The sequence below is a fragment of the Arvicanthis niloticus genome, chromosome 1 (genome assembly GCF_011762505.2).
Source record: "Arvicanthis niloticus isolate mArvNil1 chromosome 1, mArvNil1.pat.X, whole genome shotgun sequence".
NCBI classification, from domain to species: Eukaryota; Metazoa; Chordata; class Mammalia; order Rodentia; family Muridae; genus Arvicanthis; species Arvicanthis niloticus.
Genome location: NC_047658.1, coordinates 119,821,753 through 119,840,707, shown reverse-complemented (window position 1 = coordinate 119,840,707; position 18,955 = coordinate 119,821,753). Strand labels below are relative to the sequence as shown.

The 18,955-nt window shown below is 39.0% G+C and overlaps 1 protein-coding gene across 3 annotated transcripts; it reads left to right on the top strand.

The window, feature by feature from the left end:
• The first annotated feature begins 1,378 nt into the window (after positions 1 to 1,378).
• Positions 1,379 to 17,020, top strand: Ms4a3 (membrane spanning 4-domains A3). 3 transcript variants are annotated; one of them, XM_076917513.1, is made up of 7 exons: positions 1,379 to 1,508; positions 2,848 to 3,019; positions 4,008 to 4,145; positions 7,352 to 7,408; positions 13,237 to 13,395; positions 14,564 to 14,665; positions 16,235 to 17,020. In XM_076917513.1, exons 2-7 carry the CDS (start codon positions 2,864 to 2,866, stop codon positions 16,331 to 16,333), a joined length of 711 nt encoding a protein of 236 aa, XP_076773628.1. In that variant the 5' UTR covers positions 1,379 to 1,508; positions 2,848 to 2,863; the 3' UTR covers positions 16,334 to 17,020. The 3 variants fall into 3 exon arrangements, with proteins under 3 accessions (XP_076773628.1, XP_076773631.1, XP_076773635.1); XM_076917516.1 differs by lacking the exon at positions 4,008 to 4,145; XM_076917520.1 differs by lacking the exons at positions 2,848 to 3,019; positions 4,008 to 4,145 and having other exon boundaries at positions 1,409 to 1,508.
• Positions 17,021 to 18,955: the final 1,935 nt, after the last annotated feature.

The window sequence follows — 18,955 nt, the reverse complement described above, 5'->3', positions numbered from 1 at the left end:
AGCCTCAGATGATCCCCGAAAGTCATTGGGGTACAATGGGTCAAGGTAAGGCATTAGAGGATGGGCACTCATTTTGGCACTCCCAGAACATGGGGCACAGGCTGATGTTAGCACTGTTAACAACACAGTGAGGTACACTCAGGATCAGTTCCTAATAGAGGATGAAGTTTGCCTTTTTTTTTTTTTTTTTTTTTTTTTTTTTTTTGCCATGACAAAAAAAAAAAAAAAAAGAAGAAGACTAAAGAAATGTAGGAAAGTTTTATGTCTGTTCACAATTTGAAGGTGTCACCATACCAAAAGAGGGGTGGTGACAAGGACTGCTCTGGCTGTGACAGCAGTAGTGTGACAGGATGGTCATACTCTGCCATCAGGTAGCAGACAGCGTGCTCACTCTGCTCATGTTCCTCTTCTCATCCAGTCCATGTCTCAGCCATGGGATTTGAGTCCTATATTCGGGTTTCACAAGTTACATTTTTATGGAAACTCTCTCACAGAGGTAACCAGAGTCATGTTTCACTTCCCAGGTGACCCTAAGTGACCAATCATGAGTGCCTGCCCTCTGCTTCTCTGCGTTCTCCCCTGTTCCTTCTATTCTATGGCATGATGTGAAGGCTCTCAGCAGTGCCAGTGTTCTGGCACAGGACTTCTCAGATCCTATGGGCATGAAGAAAATAAACTCTTATTCTTTATAACTCACCTTGTCAGTGGTATCCTCTTATACCATCAGACAACAGACTAATACTGGTTAAATATGAGGGAATTGGACTATCTTCTCTATGCCAGTTTTGTCTTCCATTCCATTGACTTAGTAGTGGTATTTAGGTGATGGGTTATCTCAAGGATGGAAGAAGGGATGCAACCTGAAGCAAATTAACAGTAAGCAACAGTTGATACAATAGTAAACACAATATATTTAAATTATCATTGTCCTAATTTATGACAAATGAATTAACCTCACTTGACCTGAGATGATTAAACATTATCATGTCTATAAAAACAGTTTTAGCAACATCACTGATACATTATGTAAACTCAGTCCCTCAGAGGCTACAGTACATTGTCCCTCCTTCCAACACTATTCACTCTGCCTGGCTTTACCTTTTATTACATAGCTAGACCTATTCTCCCTCCATTCCACACTACCTTCCCACTGACTTAGCTACATGTTCAGCCTTTATTTCTTGTTCCAATAATGTATGAAGCAATGTCTTAGAGCCAGAAGTTGATGGCTGCAGATATCAGCTTCCTTCTTTATGGGCATACTTAGGGAAGTGGATGGGCCATTAGTGCCCTCAAACACTAGTGTTATTAGCACACCTTTCAGACAGGCTAGCAAAAACACTTCCACTGGCTTTGCTGAGGCATTGCACAAGGGAGAGATCCGTTAAGCCTGAGGAAGAGGAAACTGTTGGGTTTGGGAGATAGATTCTGCTCCCCTGACTGTCTCTTCTTCTGTAATGAGATGGACTTGCAGGGGAAGGACTTTGTCAAATCCTGAAGTCTTCAAGGTAAAACCTACCAGCCCCTTCTCCATTGGAATTGTCTTTTCATTTTTGTCTGCTAAAGGTGTCTCCCTATGGCCTTCTTGGGATAAAAGTCTTCTATTTCATTTCTCAGTAGAGGTTTGGAATTTTTAGCTGTGTAGACGAATGCCTTTAGAATGCAGATATTACCCTGGTGCCATTTGACATAATACATTTGGAAAATGTAGGCTTAGATAGACATATGGCAGGCAAGCAGGCACACACACACACACACGCATGTGCACGCTCACACACATACACACACACACACACACACACACACACACACACACACACACATTGATATATTTAGAAGCTGCCTCTGAATTTGGTGGCCAGGTCTAGCTATGAGAAGTGGTCTGGGATACCTGAATGATGATAGGTTTGGTGAGACAGATCCTGCATGGGCTCAGAAGAAGAGTGTAGTGATGATCACTTGAGGCAGATTTTGACCCTCAGCTTCTCAGATCCCTGCCTGGTGGACTTGGGAATATTACTTGATGTTCTGTTTCTTAGATTCCTCATTTGTAAAAATGGAAATGTCATAATGACAACACCTGTTCCAATGGATATTTTGAGAACTGAATTGGTTGACATGAATAAAACACCCAAAAAAGGTTTTCTACACAGATAGAACTGGGGAGGTAAACTCTTTAGTGGGACACTAGGAAGCCTACAATTTGTAGATTTCTTTCAAAAGCCAAACTGACTATATTTTATAGAACATGGTTTGCTTTACTTGAAGGCTGAAGCTTATCTTTGTTTCTTTTCTAAAAAGGTCAACAATGTGTCAGATTTATTTTTTTCCCTCCAAAGCCATTGTGTGGTGTTTTCAGCATGAAGACCCAGTGCCTGCTAATGGATTTTCTATTATTATTCTTAAACATGGCTATTTCTGAAGTATGTATTAGCTCCATATGAACTGTGTGGAAGTGAGACAGCAGAGCAAATATGACGAGCACACTGAGAGATGCAAGCACCTTTAAAATTGAAGCTCAATTTGAGGCCTGTGAAACATGTACTGGAAGGACTCCCCAAAGAAAGGGTTCACCATTCAGACTAGGCCAGGACTAAAAGGGTTTCTTGAAAGCTTGATTTTGGCAGTATCCAGGCCAAGCTGTGCGGAGAGAGGGGTTTGCTTTGTGAAGGGAACAGTTCTAGGGTAGAAAGTCAAGGAGCAGGTTGTGACTCCTGGAGCTCAGGCCCTCCTCGGAAGAGCAATCCTGATGCATAGACAAGATGAACTCTTCTGTTACACTAAAAAAAATACTGTTAGAAAGCAGTCAAAGGGGGCATCAAGCCTTTGGGTTCTTTCTCGTGACAGCCACAAACAGCCCTAAATGGCCTCCCAGGAACTTCATAATACAGAACTGGGGATCTCAGCAGGGGGTACCTCACCAGGCAGACACATGGAGCCAGAGGAGACTGGTGGTTCTGTTTATCAGCCCTTGGATGAGTCACACCATGTTCAAAGAGGCATACTGCAAGCCCTCGGGGTAAGTCAGCCTTTGTCACAAAGTTGGTTTATGAGAGAAGGAGAAAAGATTACATGGACACCCTCCTGTATGACCAGAAGAGTCATTGAGGACAAGATAGGGTCATGGAGATCTGGGGAGTAGAAATAGAGAATCAGTCAGTTTCTTACAGAGTAGAATATCTGTCCCAGCACACCTCAGAGAAGTTATTCTAAGGATCTGTGTTGTTTCTTGGTGCTTTCTGACCACTTGTATTAAGAGGTTGAGTTCTGTGAAGTTACCCTCTCTTCCCCTCTCCTTCCCTTCTCTCCCTTCTCTTCTCCTTCCATTTCCTCCCCCTTCCCTTTCTTTCCCTTCTCTTCCTTCCCCTCCTCCTCTTCTGACCCCTTCCCTTCCCTTATCCTTGTCTTCCCTTTCATCATCCCTTCCCTTCTCTCCCCTTCCCTCCCTTTCCCTTCTCTTCCCTCCTCTCACCCTCACCTTCCCTTCCCTCCCTCCTCTTCCCTTTCTTCCCCTTCCCTTCCCTCACCTTTGCCTTCCTTCTCCTCCTCTCCCCTTGCCTTCCTTCTTCCCTTTCTCCTTCCCTCCTCCCCTTCCCTCCCCTTCTCTCTTTCCTATGGTGCTGGGGATGAGAACCAGTTCCTTGTGGATGCCAGGGAAACACTATTATTCAGTTAAAGCTCCAACCTTTTGTACATTCTTTTGTACTATGTCCTGCTGAATCACACATGTTGGCCTTGAACTCACTCTGTAGCTCAGATGGATGTTTTTGTCTCATCACTAGTGATGGCCATAATCTATATTTTAAATAAAAATATTTTAAAATAAGAATGTACCAGCTATCTGGCTTTGTCATATTATAGTCCTAAGCAAAATCTCCTCAGAACAAGATCTTGTTCAGTTAATTTAGGCTTAGAATTTAAACCATTTAAAGCCACAATAAGTCTTTTCTGAGGAAAATAAAAATAACATTATACCTTTTTCTTTCTTTCTTTCTTCTTCCTTACAGGCCATCCAGATCCTTAATGGAATACTGATTCTAGCTCTGGGTATTTTTCTGGTTTGTTTACAACACTTGTTCCACCACTTCAGGCATTTCTTTTTCTTCACGTTCTACACAGGCTACCCACTCTGGGGTGCTGTGTTTGTGAGTATTCATTCTCTTAGCCATAGGCCATCTCCGACCCAGCACTGCTAGTGTGCTCAGTATGAAAGTATTCTTTGAAAATTACCAGCTGTGGTTTTGATTTATAATTTCTGACAAAAGTAGGAAAAAGCCCCATTTTTTTTCAGGGCAACTTGTGATTTTATTTTTTATTTTTTGTTATGGCCAAATAAAATTCTGTTGTGTATATATACTACATTTTATTTATCCACTCATTTGTTAGTGGGCATGATGGACATGACCAGCTCCACATCCTGGGCGTTGTGAATGGTGCAGCAGTAAACATGGGTTTGTAAGCATCTCAGTGGTGGAACATAAGAGTCCTTGGATATGTACACACACACATACACACACAGGCACATGCACAGATACATGAAGAATCCTATAGCTTCAAAGCTTTCTAGACTCACAAAGACAAAGACTGTATGTTTTTTCTCCTTTACAGCTCCTAGATTTTAATTTTTACATATGCATCTATAAGCATGTGTGGTGTGGGCATAAGTTGTGAGACTAGAATAGAGACCAGGAGAGGAGAAAAGAGATCTGAAGGGAAGGAAGGACAGAAGACAGCAGCAGCACATGTGAAAGAAGTCATGTGAAAGAAGATGGAGCGCCACCATTGGTTCTTAGTCTGAGAAAAGACTGTGTGCATTTTCAGTTCATGGTGTAAGCTGCTCATTTACAGTGGCACTTTAAATTTGACATTTCTGAAATTCTGAAAAGTTAAGATAAAATTTTGATGGAAGTGTTAAACTCAGAAACATTCCTGAATTGTTTTGCATAATAAGTCTTAACAGCCCAAGTGAAGAATTTCTGCTCTGCATTTTCGAAAAGACAGAAGTGGAAAATTTCAGGTGTTGCATAAGCATTGGGTTTTATTTTCTCAGAAAGTGAAGGGGAGCCAGAAAGATGGCTCAGCAGTTAAGAGCACTGGCTGTTCTTCCAGAGAACTCAGCTTCAATTTTCAGCCCCCACAAGAAGGCTCACAACTGTCTGTACCTCCAGTTCTAGAGTCAACACTCTCTTCTGACTTCTACAGGGACTGTACATATGTGTAGAGACACATACAGGCCACACACATAAATTTAAAGGGGAAAAGGAATTAGGGATCAGGATTTGCTTTAGCACCAGCAAAAGATTTGAGCATTGATTCCAATTCTCAAAGCTGCTCTAGGGCCCCAGTACACTTTCAGGGCAAGTTCCAGGTGGATGATCTGTTCTCCCTGTCTGCCTGTAGCCATCAACTCCGGGAACCATGATCGTGCCTGCTGTACACCCACTATAGGGTCCTTTTTATTGCTTCATCTTTTACAATCCTATCAGGGATGTGGTTTAAAAGATTAGATGTGAACGTTTGCCCTCAGTTTCCTCACTAGGATGTCAGAAATAGCAAAAGGATCTTTTTTTGTGGTCTCTGAAATTAAATGAGAGGCATATATTATTAATTTGCACACATTTTTCTCCTGTACTTTTTACATAGTCTCCCCCATTTTAATAGCACACAGCTGTTATTAGATGATGTTAACATGGGGATATGTTGTTAGATGGGAAAAGAAGCTGAGTTGAAAAAAGGCTTAGTGATCTACCTGGAATCCCATGCTGGCTATAAGCTGGAGCTACTATTGAAACAAGGATGCTCATTCACAAAGTACAGGGTTGTAAAGACCTGTGAAAATCTCTGGTATCTAAGACAGAACGCAAAGCCTCTTCCTATATTTTTATCCAGAATTCAGTAGTTAAGTTTTGCTTAGCAAGCCTTTATTCTCCAAGATTTAGTAATTTGCATAAAGGGTTGTAAAATCTTACCAACTGAAAATTTTTGAAAATCATAAGTATATAGAAAATCTAATTTATCAAAATTAAAATCACGGGAAGATAGCGCATGAATATAATGATTTTAAAACTGGAGAATGCATTTAGATTTATAAATACTCGTTTGAAGCATCTAGACCAATAAATCAGATAAATCTGAAGTATGGGCAGCAATATGAAAATTTTAAAGTATATCATTTATAGTAACATAAATATAACTATAGTATTTCATTATTTATATCGATATATTAAACCCATTAAAAGATAGATGTAAACAAAATGAAATTACGATGGATTTACTTATAAACTATTTAAAATTTAGTCATATAAAATTACTGTCCAGAAAAGGACACACTTGCAGAATAGTCGACTGATTATATCTGCCTAGACAGAGTAATCAGCCCTTAATAATTATGCAGCACTAAGGTCTGTCAGATGATCCTGGGCCAGAAGGCAGAAGAACAGATGCTCCAACGTTTTGTAGTAGAAGGAGTGTCCAGGTATTCAGAGGTCTCTATAAATTGGCTAAGTTTTAGAAGCTATGCTTTGTGCTTCTCACAATAATAGTTAACTCAGTCATTCTGGATTTCTGACGGGGTTGAAAACTTATAGCCTCATAGCCAATCCTGGCTATGTACCTTGAGAGAAAAGATTTGAGTGGATGGTTGTCAGCTGACATTCATCCTAAAACCAAGGAAAAAAACAGGTTCAGAACTAAGTGTTTTAGTTAGGAGAGATGACAGAGGTTCTGGGTAGTCAACAAAATGATGGACTGGGTATTAGGACTATCTTGTACCTCACTGGTACAAATTGGCATAATTATGCTCTAATTGTATTTTGAGAGAAAAGTTTCATTTTAACAGGAAGGGTGATATGTAGGAAGAGCTAATGTGGGAGGAGTACTGAGAGGAAGAGAAGGAGTAAGAAGAGGAGGAGAAGAAGGAGAGGAGAAGCTAGGGGATGAAAGAGAGAAAGAGGGGGGAGACAGGCAGATGTTCATGTATCTCCACCAGTCAAAGATAGTTGATATATCTAGGTTGGGTAGTGGGTTACACCTCTGATTGAGCAATACCAAACTTATAAAGCCTTTGATTAACATTGTTAAAAAAATGTATAAGTGCAAAAAGGAAAAGGGGGCATGGGGTAGGGGTTTTCTAAGGGGGGGATGGGGAAAGGGGATGGCATCTGAAGTATAAATAAAATATCCAATAAAAAAACCAAAAAATTTAGTCATACAAAATAATGCAAAGTATGCTTTTTTGTGAACAAAAACAATTTGGGTAACTTCTATTGATAGCTGCTATCAGGGGAATGTCATGAAGAAAGTGCTCAAGACAAAATGTCCCTTTATCCACCCTACTTCCTATTTTAAACAGTTTATTGGCTCAGGATCCTTGACTGTTGCCGCAGGGAGAAACCCCACAAGAATGCTGGTAAGTGCCAGTTCGTCCTCTTTTTCTGTATGACCACATGAGCAGAAATAAATTACTCACCAACAGTAAGAAAGCAGAGGACCAAGTCTCATTTAATGAGCAAGATTTTTGTGTGCTGTTAGGTTTAACAAATTATTTTTAGTGAAAGGTCTTTCACTGCTATCTTTGAATTTGAAAGCAAAAGTTTCTCTCCTTTTGATTATTCATTACAAAGTTGGTAAGTCTGTTTTATGCTTCTGAGTTATCTAGCTCTTTAAGCCCCGCCTGTTCAATCCCCCCACCCCACATTGGCTTTTTCATCACAACATTCCATCCTCAAACACCTATCTTTTTTCTTGCATCCCCACTCCCTGATGATGGGCTCGCTCTCTGTTCTGAGAAACTGCAGCCATGGAGAGACTTTCAGACGCACACACTAAAACACTGTACATCTTCTGTGTGCACTAGACCTGCTCCAGTGTTTCCCTCAGCTTTTACTGTAAAGAAACTCACTCTCTTTCTTTAGAGATGATCCTCCTGCTTGGGTGTTCTAGCCCATACCCTTTCCCACTATATAAATTCACCACTTTAATACATTTCTACTAGGTACTTTAAAGTTAAATCAGCATTTAAGAATATTACTACCTATCTATCTATATCTAGATCATCTTGGCATTATTTTTCCCTGATAGCTAGGTACAGTTCATTTTTCTGTTTGTGTCAAAACTTTATTTTAAAGGCGTTATCTATAGCCTGTCTACAATTCTTATCCAGTTTTAGTTAAACCTTCCTACCTTCTTAATTCTTTTGTTTCTTCTTGGCCTCTGTAATTTCTCTCTTTAAGAATATTGAAGGTGAACAGGTTCTTAAAAACAGTTCTCCGTCCTTGTCCCGCTCCTGACTTCACTTATAAGCAGTGTTGTGGTCAACTCCTCTCCTGATAATTTTTCTCTTGGGCTCCAGAACACCTTGAGTAGCTTATGTTCCTCTTGCCCTTTGAAGTCTCCTTTACAGTCTCCTGTTGAGGGTTACTCTGTTGCCACTTATCACAATGCTAAATACTGGCCCCCAAGATCTGGTTGCCTCAGGGAGGAGGTAATCCTCTCATAACCAAGTGATGCTATGTAACCTTGATCCTTAATTTAAAACTGTTGGTTGAATAAAGATGCTTACAGCCTATAGCTGGGCAGAAGAGAGGTAGGTGGGGCTTGGGGTCTGAGGAGAGAACCAGGATGGAGAAAGAAGGTAGAAAGAGGAGAAGATGTCATGGGGTAAGAGATAATGAGAACTGGCCATGAGGGCTGGCCAGTCAGAGTAAAAGCAGCCCAGGCAGAACGTGGCAAGTCATATATCTTGGGGTTATTGGCAGGGAAGTAGATATACTAGCACAGGGGTTGATATCTGCCCAGCTCTAGTGCTTTAAAGGCTTATTATAAATATAAAAGTTTTGTGTCTTTTATCTGGGAACTGAATGATCAAAGACAGGGTAGAAACCCCCGATTGAGACTACATATTTGCTACAACAGTCTCATTTTCTTTTTCCAGACTCTATAGGGCTGGGTTCCCAGTGTTCCCATTACTGACATCTGCTCTGCTCAGTCTGTATTTACTTTGATGATTTCAGCCATTTTCATCACTTCAGCTGACACCACTATGATCAAACTCCTGATATACACTCCTGACAAAAATTTTGTTCTGCCAAGATTTTTCTCCTGAGCATCAGGTTGTCCCATCAATTTTTCTTCTACTTAGAAGGCTGAAAGGTCCCAAACTCAACTTCTGTTATCCCTCAAATCTGTTCTATGAAGTCTCTTCTTCATGTCAACTGATGGAAACTTCATCCTTCTAGATTCTTAGACCAATAACATGACCTGTCCCTATTCTAATCTTTTCTTTCACATTCCTGAAGCCACTATCAGCAAATTGCATGGGCTCCATCTTATAAGTTATGTTCTTCGTGTTTGGCTTTTTCTCATCTTTCCTCTGATGGCATTCCATGTAGTCTCCTAACTGGGCTCTTTGCTTCCATTTCTGGCTCTCATTTTCCTGATCTTAATAAAGACAAAGTGACTCAGTTTGGGTTATTGGTCTATTATTTCTTTGCTCAAAATCCTCCATCAATTTTGTAATTTTCTCAGAATTAGAAATAGATTTTTCATGAATTACATGGCTTTGCATAATATATATCTCTGTTAATTCTGACTTAGTTTCCTAATATTATCTACCATGGCTCTCTTGCCTCCTGGGAACATATTGCCTCAGGGACTTTGAACTGTCTTCTTTACTCAAACTTCTTTTAGACCATCTAGGGAAATTTATTTCTATCTCCTTATGTTATTACTATGCAATACCTCCACTACTTTCTCTAGATTTCCATTTTGTTATACCATTCTATTAGCCTCAATACTTGGTTACTTAAAAAATATGGCATAATTTATGCACTAGTGTGTTTATAGTTTTTCTTTTTTCCTGTGTAATGATGTCTTTTTTATTGGATGTTTGATTTACATTCCAGATGCCATCCCGTTTCCTCATTTTCCTTCACTAGAAAACCCCTATCCCATACCCCCTTCTCCTTTTTGCTTTTATACAATTTTTTTAATGTTAACCAATGGCTTTATAAATTTGGTAATGCTCAATATCAATCAGAAGTGTAACCTAATACCCAACCTAGACATATCAACTATCTTTGACTGGCAGAAACATGTGAACATCTGCCTCCATGTCTGGCCCCCCTCTCTTTTCTCTCTCATCACCTAGCTTCTCCTCTCCTTCTCCTCCTCCTCTCCTTACTCTTCCTCTCCTTACTCCTCCCACCTTAGCTCCTCCTACATATCACCCTTCCTGTTAAAATAAAACTTTTCTCTCAAAATAGAGTTAGAGCATAACTATACCAATTTATGTCAGTAAGGTGCAAGATAGACCTAATACCCAGTCTATCATTTTGTTGACTAAGCAGAACCTCTGTCATCTCTCCTAAATAAAAGACTTAGTTCTGAACCTGGCTTTTTTTTTTTCTTGGCTTTAGAATGAATGTCAGCTGAAAACCATCCTCTCAAATCTTTTCTCTCAAAGTAAATAGCAAAGATTGGCTAGGAGACTATAAGTTTTCAACCCCATCAGAAATCCAGAATGACCGAGTTGACTGAAATTATGAAAAGCACAAAGCATAACTTCTAAAACATAGCCAATTTATAGAGGCCGCTGAACACCTGGACAGTCCCTATACTACAGAATGTTGGAGCATCAGATCTTCGGCCTTCTGGCCCAGGATCATCTAACAGACCTTAGTGATGCAGAATTATTAAGGGCTGATTACTCTGTCTTGGCAGATATAATCAGTCGACTATTCTGCAAGTGTGTCCTTTTCTGGACAGTGATTTGTCTGTAGATGGAAAAAAGGCAATTCTTGCCTAGTGGCTGTCTCACCACAACTGGAGTAACTCCAAAGATGCTCAATTTCTTCTTAGAATCCATGACAGGAAGCTGTCAGGAGCAGACAGGTCTCTAATCAAAATGAACATTACTACAGAAATGTTTGTAACGTCAATTCTGTGGATTTCTGATATTTTGAAAACCAACTATTTATGTAAGGCAATCTGGACTGTTGTCTGATAACTCCTCTCAGCTATTTCTAAAGAAAATATAGAAAACACGCTAACAATAAACTCAAAGCCATGAATTTGCTAAAGGCCCTTAACTCACAGGCTAACCATCTCAAATAAGTTAAGAAAGTTAAAGAAGGACTGGGTCTAAGCCTTGTATTCCTAAATGTGTTATACAGGCACAATGCCTATGAGAGTAACAATATTCATCTCACTTTTATATTAATAAGAAGCTCGTACCAATGAAAACCTTAAATTTGAAATCAAAGTAAATTTTGTACCATTTAAGAAATTATAACTTCATCTTAATAACAATTATACATATTTCTACCAGTAGGTTATGGCTATGCAATAAATCCTAGCTAATCTTCCATATTCCACCAAAACCACTACTTTTCCCTAGAAAGACAGCCCAATATTAACCACCTCAGTCCCCAAGCCCAGGGAATGGGGGCGCCGACTCTTCATTAACTTCTTCAAGCTGATTATGGGTGTTGAGATATTAGAAGAGGGGTTGAGGGAAGAGTAAATTGATAAGCCTCTGACACTGTGTCTTCACTGCATCCAGCTGGAATTCCAGGACATTAGAGGTTCGAGCAGGTCTGTTCAGCTTGCCTGATGAGTAGATACACCAAGGCTATATATTCTTCGATATTCAATTCTCAAAACAAATTTTAGTATCAAGATAATTGTTTGTTTGAATTCTGGAATCTAGTCTTCTGGCGGCCTGCCTCTGTCATGTCTAATCCATATAATTCTGGGAGTTTGTATGAGGGTGTGCTCCCACCATCCTCCTATTTTTGCCTTCCTGCTCTCAAATTTCCCAACATCAGGGAATCCAAACTTTCAGGCACCTAGGCCTTCCACTTCCACTGATGCCTAACCCCTTACCCCATCCCCCCCTCCAATTACTATGAGGGTGTGCTCCCACCATCCTCTCATTTCTGCCTCCCTGCTCTTGCAATTCTCCAACACTAGGGAATCCAAACTTTCAGGTACCAAGGCTGTCCACTTCCACTGATGCCTGGCAAGGCCACCCTCAATTACCTATACAGGTGGAGCCATGAGTCTCCCCCTTTGTGTTCTCGGGCTGGAGATTTTAGAATGGCTACTCCAGCTTGTTTCTTAGGACCATTTGCTTAAAAGATTGTTTTCCAGCCTTTTACTCTAAGGTAGAGTCTGTCTTTGTGCTGAGGTGGATTTCCTGTATGCAGCAAAATGCTGGGCCCCGTTTATGTATCCAGTCCATTAGCCTATGTCTTTTAATTGGGGAACTGAGTCCATTGATATTAAGAGATATTAAGGAACAGTGATTGTTGTCTCCTGTTATTTTTGTTATTAGAGGTGAAGTTATCTTTGTGTGGCTATCTTTTTTTGGATTTGTTGGAAGAGGATTACTTTCTTGCTCTTTCTAGGGTATATTTTCCCTCCTTGTATTGTAGCTTTCTCGCTATTATCCTTCATAATGCTGGGTTTGTGGAAAAATATTGTGTGTCCTTGTGGGTCCCAGTTACTCCCTGTTTAGGGTGGGCCTTGCTGTCTGCTTACCTAAGATACTCCCCGAGTTAGAGCACCTGGGATCCCCTCTTCCTCTGGATTCTTAGAGTTTGGAGGCAGAGCTACCACCCAAGATCTGCTCAGTGCTCTGGCCTAGACCGGAAGGAACCAGTGCTTTGGGCCGGGAGTGACTTCCTGGGTCCTTGTGGGTCCCAGTTATTCCCTGTTTGGGGTGAACGTTGCTGTCTGCTTACCTAAGATGCTGCCCAGGTTAGAGTTCCTGGGAGCCCTTCTTCCTCTGGGTTCTGTGTGATTGGGGTCAGAGCTGCAGTCTTGGATCTGCTCAGTTCCTGGGCCCAGACCGGAAGGGTTTATAGTTTTTCTTGGTTTTGATTTTTAAGTTGAAATATGGACTCATATATTATAGGCTAGCTTTGAGTGGTAATCTCTGCCATCACCCACAGAGTACTGGAATTACAGCATCAATGACACCCAGTTTATGCAGTACTGATGATTGATACTGGGATTTCGTATATGCTAAGCAAGCGTTCTACCAATTGAACTGTGTATCCTAACCCCTTCCTTGTTTTACTGCTAGACTGTACACTCTCTGTGTGATGGTAGAGTCTCAGTTCACAGGAGATTGCTCTGTGCCTAAAATACTGTTGAGTGCTTAAATATTCAGTTGCCAAGGGACTGAAGGATGTTCTACATATATTAATGGACATTTTATTATTTTCGTTTTAGATGCAGAACAGTTTTGGGATGAATGTTGCCAGTACGACAATTGCATTTGTTGGGACTGCTTTCCTTTCTGTACATTTGACACTCAACACCCAGGTTTTAAAGGGTTGCCAGTCTTCACTGTCACCTGATGTATGCGTTTTACTGGGTTCCTCATCAAATGTATGTTTAAAAACGGTTAATAACATATTTCAAACCATTCAAAATATACATGAAAACAGTATGTTGTATACTATGTTAACTTAAATATTGGCATTGTTATTTATTAGTTTTGTAATGAAGGATACATTAGACAATCTGTTTATATTTTTATTTTCTTATCTTTGAAATAAAGATAATAATGAGTAGCACCTACCTAATGGATTGCTATAAAATTCAGTACATTAATATTTGATAAGTAATGAAAACAGTGTTTAGCCATCAGGTTGTATTATTATTACTGCTATTTATTATACTCTCCAGAGATAATACATTAATTTATTTCACATACGTTTGTTTGATGTAACAAACTTCAGAGACATACCGCTTATTCTGAAACCTGGAATGTCTGTGCATGTTAGGTGTATACTATCAACTTAGCGACACCCATATATACATTTGGTCTAGATTTTGTGTGACTATGTGAGTGTGTTGCCTATATTCCCAGCAGTGTGTATGTATGTATGTATGTATGTATGTATGTATGTATGTGCACTATGTGTGTTTTTGGTGCTGGAGGAAGTAAGAAGAGGGTACTTGATCTCCTAGACCTGGAGTTATAGATGGTTGTGACAACCCATATTGGTATTTGGAACTGAGCCTGGGTCCTCTGTAAGACCAACAGGTGCTCTTAATTACTGAGCCATCTTTCTATTCCATCCTTTATTAAATTTTTAATCACCTAAATTTGTATTTATCTATGTCTATTTTATGGAGTAAGTGGTATTTTTTCCTCTATTGAAATTTGATCATGTATTTCTTCTAGGTGCTCAGCAATGATGGAAGGGTAAATTTCTGCAGTAATGTGTTGAGTTTCTCTCAGCATTGTATTTTGGTCTATAGGCTTAATGTAAATGCCTACACCTCCCCTGAAATCCTGTCAGTGAAATCATAATTTTTTGTCCATTTTGCTAAACTGTGTATTCTTTTCTGTAATTCACTACATTGATAAGTGTTGGTGATGGTGTCAGAATTTTTCTTCTGTGATGTCTTCTCCCCTTGACTAGTTCATATAGGTCAGTCTTCAGTCTAATCTGTATTACACTGCAAGGGTTCTTCAGTCAGTTTTCCTGCTGACAAGTTTTCCCTCTGAGTGTTTCCACTGATTTGATCTGAGGCATCATTTCCCTAGGGCCTGGTGTCTTTGATGCTGATTCTCACCCTGCTGGAGCTGGGCATTACCATTTCTATCTCAGCCATGTGGTGCCTAGGAAATGTCTGTGGTTCAAGAGAGGTGAGTTTGTGTAAATGTTGAGCATGTTCTGTCATCTGAGAACTCCACCACGGCTGAGGTTATTTCCAACTTTTAGAATAAGAAACCTTTGTATAGTTATGATTTGTGGGGTTCTGGGAATTATTTCTTAGATCAATCTGTGAGTTGAAGTAAGGCTGGAAACGATTCAGATTTGGATATACAAGCTATATATTAGTATACATTTTAATGCAATTAAAATTAATTCAAATTATTTTCTTGTAACTTTTACTTTTGAGATGTATGTCTCAGGATGAATATATATATATATATATATATATATATATATATATATATATATATATATATTCTTGCTAGATATTTAAGATCTTGTAATTCAGTTTCTTAATTTTTTTTCTTTTTGGCCAAGGAATCTTTACACAGCCCTAGCAGAACTCCTAAGAGTGGAAATGAGGATATCTCTGACTCTTTTGCCTGATCTTTCCTAGTCTCATTGCATCTTGATAGGCCATGTTTGGTTGATATCCCCAGGAGATCTTTTGTGAAGTGAAATGGCAGAGCAGTGGATCTTGGGGAGAATGGAAGTAGGGGCATGAACTGGAAGGAGTGGAGGAAGGGGAAGTTGCAGTCGAGATGTATGAGAGAGGAATAAATAAAAACAAAAAAATGTTTAAGGATCAAACGTTTATGAATAGTAAATCATAAAGAAATTTATCTAAAACAATTAGTTGTCATTTAATTTTACCGTGTACTAAGCATATTTTCATATTAATAAAGTGAATGTTCTTATTTATTTTTCCATAATAATAAAATCTTGGCTAAATATTAGATGTTGCAGGATGGAGATCACTTTCATGTTTCTGAAAGTGGCTGAGAATAGTGCTTTGCATTAACATATAGTACAAAACAACAAAAATATATTTAGTATGTTTATGGCCATTTTGAAAAATGCTGCAACAATTTTGCTCTAATCCCAAGTCAAAACTCATTCAACAATGTTTTACAAACTCAAGTCAACAACCCAAACAACAATCTTAAAAATCAAACTCACTCACATAAAACAAGCCAAAAATATGCTAATTTGATGCTTATATGTTAAGGAAGTAGAGTAGAAAATATTACAGGTATTTGTCTTTTGTAATTATATTACTGTGCTTTTTTTGAGAGACATTGCTGCTATTCATAACATACAAATATTATCTAATTTGAGCAGCATTCACTGGTGTTTTGTGGTGTAACAGCAGCAAGCTGTGTGCTCAGACCCAAGTCTGCAATAAAGGTATACAATTCAATAGGGACAAGCAGAAGCCTTAGATAGGTTATACATTTGATTTTATTGACCGCCGCTTCACTCTCCATATTCAGTTCTGCAACCACATACATAGTGGCAACTCACAGAAATGAAAATAAAAATGTTCAAATTGTCTCTGGTCCATATGCATACTATCATTCTTCAGTGTTTAATAGAGTAATCATCAGTGAGGAAATCTTTGTGGATCTGTGATAGTGATCACGGTGGTAATGAGAAAGGATGGAGTGGAGAGGGAAGATGATGGTCCTCTTCTTGAGAACCGATGTCTCATTTCCTAGGCAATTACTTCACCTCCTAATTCTGTGGAATCAGGAATACCCCCTGAAGGAAGCAATTCTGAGAACCTGAACACTCAGCCTCAAAGCACCGAAGAATGAGAACTTCATCTGAAAACTCAGCAGAGCATGAACAGATGAAATGCAATCCTCTCATGGAAAAGTTCACGAGAAAGCTGCCATCTGTTCCAATCCTCCTCCCCCACCCCCACCCCCACCCCCGTAAATCCACTAGCATGGCCTAGATCTGGCCGAATAAGTATATTTCCTTAGTTCTTAGAATATTTCTTTAGTTCTTTTCCTTAGTCATTCTTCAGAGCTCTTTCCAGATACTGATCTCTTTTTTCCCTTACTCCTTTACATATCATTAGACGTTCTTATTTTTTTTTTTAAAGTACAACCATATAGCATGCTTATTTTCCTCATGGTTTCATAGTTTTGGATAATAGAAGGTATATGGAAAGAGAAGAATTAACATGAATTACACAGTCACCTTGGTAGCTAACTGGTCCTTGGACTGTAATACCAGACAAAAGCTGTCCACAAGGATTCAAATCTTAGAGTTGTAATGAACTGAATAGTCTTGTTCTAAAAATTTCTGAAGTCATGTGGATAAAGAAATGAAGGTTTTGCCTTAGAGTTTGCACTTGGCCCTTGAACATTTTGAGCCATTTGTCCCATGGCCATTTCTATAATCATATTTGCCATGAAACACTGGAGCTTGATGTCAGTCTAGACTGTTTAAACTATATTACATGTGTATGAATAAAATCTTTTCTTTGCCTACCATTTGCATGTATGCATGTGTGGATTCACATCCATGTGACTATGAAGGTCAGAGAATATTTTTATCAAGCCAGTTCTCTACTTTCACCATGTGAGTTCCAGGATTTGAACACAGGCCCTCAGGATTGGCAGAAGGCATCTTTACCCACCACAGAAAGGAAGAGATGGAAAGGGGTTGTGAAAAAAAGAGAAGAAATGAGAGAGCAGAGGTTGTGATTACTTGGTGAGACATATCAGAAAAAGAAAACCCTCTAAAGACAACCTAACTTAAAACCTTTGAGATGAAAAGTTGCTTCATATGCCTAAAATAAAAAATATTTATTTCAGTTAAATTTAGAATTACTTTGAGAAAACATTTGCTCATGAGGGATTTAAAAGTAAATTTCTTTTGAGTTTGGGGTACACCCCTAACTAAGAACCTATTTGTAATTGATAGCTGCTGAGAGATTTTTGGGTTTTTTTGGTTGGTTGGTTGGTTGGTTGGTTTGGTTTTAAGAGAAAGCACATGAAGTTGGTTGGGTTGGGAACTGAGGAGGATCTGTGAGGACTTGTGGGAGGAGAAAGAATATGATGAAAATATATTCTATGAAAATTATGAAAAATTAAAAATATAATGAAAAAAATCTAGGATATAATTAACTAAGCAAAGAAACTTGATATCAAAGAGAAAGCCAGAGTAAAGTACGCGTGAAAAGTCTATGTGCCAGAGAACTGCTGTGTGTTGGGGAAGAAATGCTAGCTCTGTTATCTCTTCCGTCCAGGCAGATGCATGGTTAAAAGTCATCTTGGTAATAGTACCCACCCCCACAGAAAGTCATTTGATCATATTCTCTGATACTGTCTTAAAAATCTGGAACTACTTGGCCGTGAGGAACTTGGCTATGAGTACAGAATGTGCTAAGTATCTCAGGAAAGGGGGAAGATGAAGCTATTGATGAACACTGAGGCATGAAATAATTGGGAGATCATAAGTCACCTTTCAGTGCCCTATTAACATCTTCTAAAGTGCTGTTGGAAATTTCCACAGAACAGCATATGTCTAAATACAGAAAGATACCCTCAGTCTGTTAATAGTCCAAATCTCAAGTCCAATTGCTGATTTGTTGTTGTTGTTGAACACAAGCCTATATATGCTATTAGGAAACACCACAAAAGACCCTTACATTGATTCAAGACTTTCCCCTGCAGATACATGTGGTTTTGTGAAGGTTGGGTAGAGAAATAAAATTTCTAAGCCAATTATTTTAAAGCTAGGGTCAAATATCACCTTCCCTGAGAATTCCTTCTCTGAGCTCTATGCAAGCTCTATCAGTCAATGGTGTAACCTGCTTCATGTTCCAGCAGCCTCTGACCTCTGACCTTCTGGGTAATCATTTTTCTTTGTTCACATCTGTAAGGTTGTGGGCTAGCTAAGTCTGGGATTGTGGCCTTCAACAGTGCCTGCTCCATGTTATGATCAGTTGCTAGCCAAAAGCATTAAGTCCTTTCTGTATAAATGAATAAGAAGATGGGGATTACTTCTTAATTCATATAGTATATTTGTTAGATGCACTGATTCCCAAAGATACATTGGAAAGAAGATAGTTGGAACAGTAGTATTTTGTTATAAAAAGCTTGTCATTATGTACATCAAAATCACACACACACAAATATATATATATATATATGTATATATATATTCATATTAATTTTTTGAGACATTTTATTATATCCCAAGAAAATAACTGAGGTGATTTAGGGTACCATGCATAGTGTCTTGCAGTTGTGAAAAACCATTCATAGAACTAAACTGAAATATAAGCAAAGCAAACCTGTGAATTCTGCCTTGTTCATTGTTTTCTGGGGTAGTTAGTTGTGATGTAGTCGAGTGAACACTTTGTCTGGGCAGACATGTTGCTCAGCTTCCACTGTTCAGACTTGTTCACACCATTTCTATTT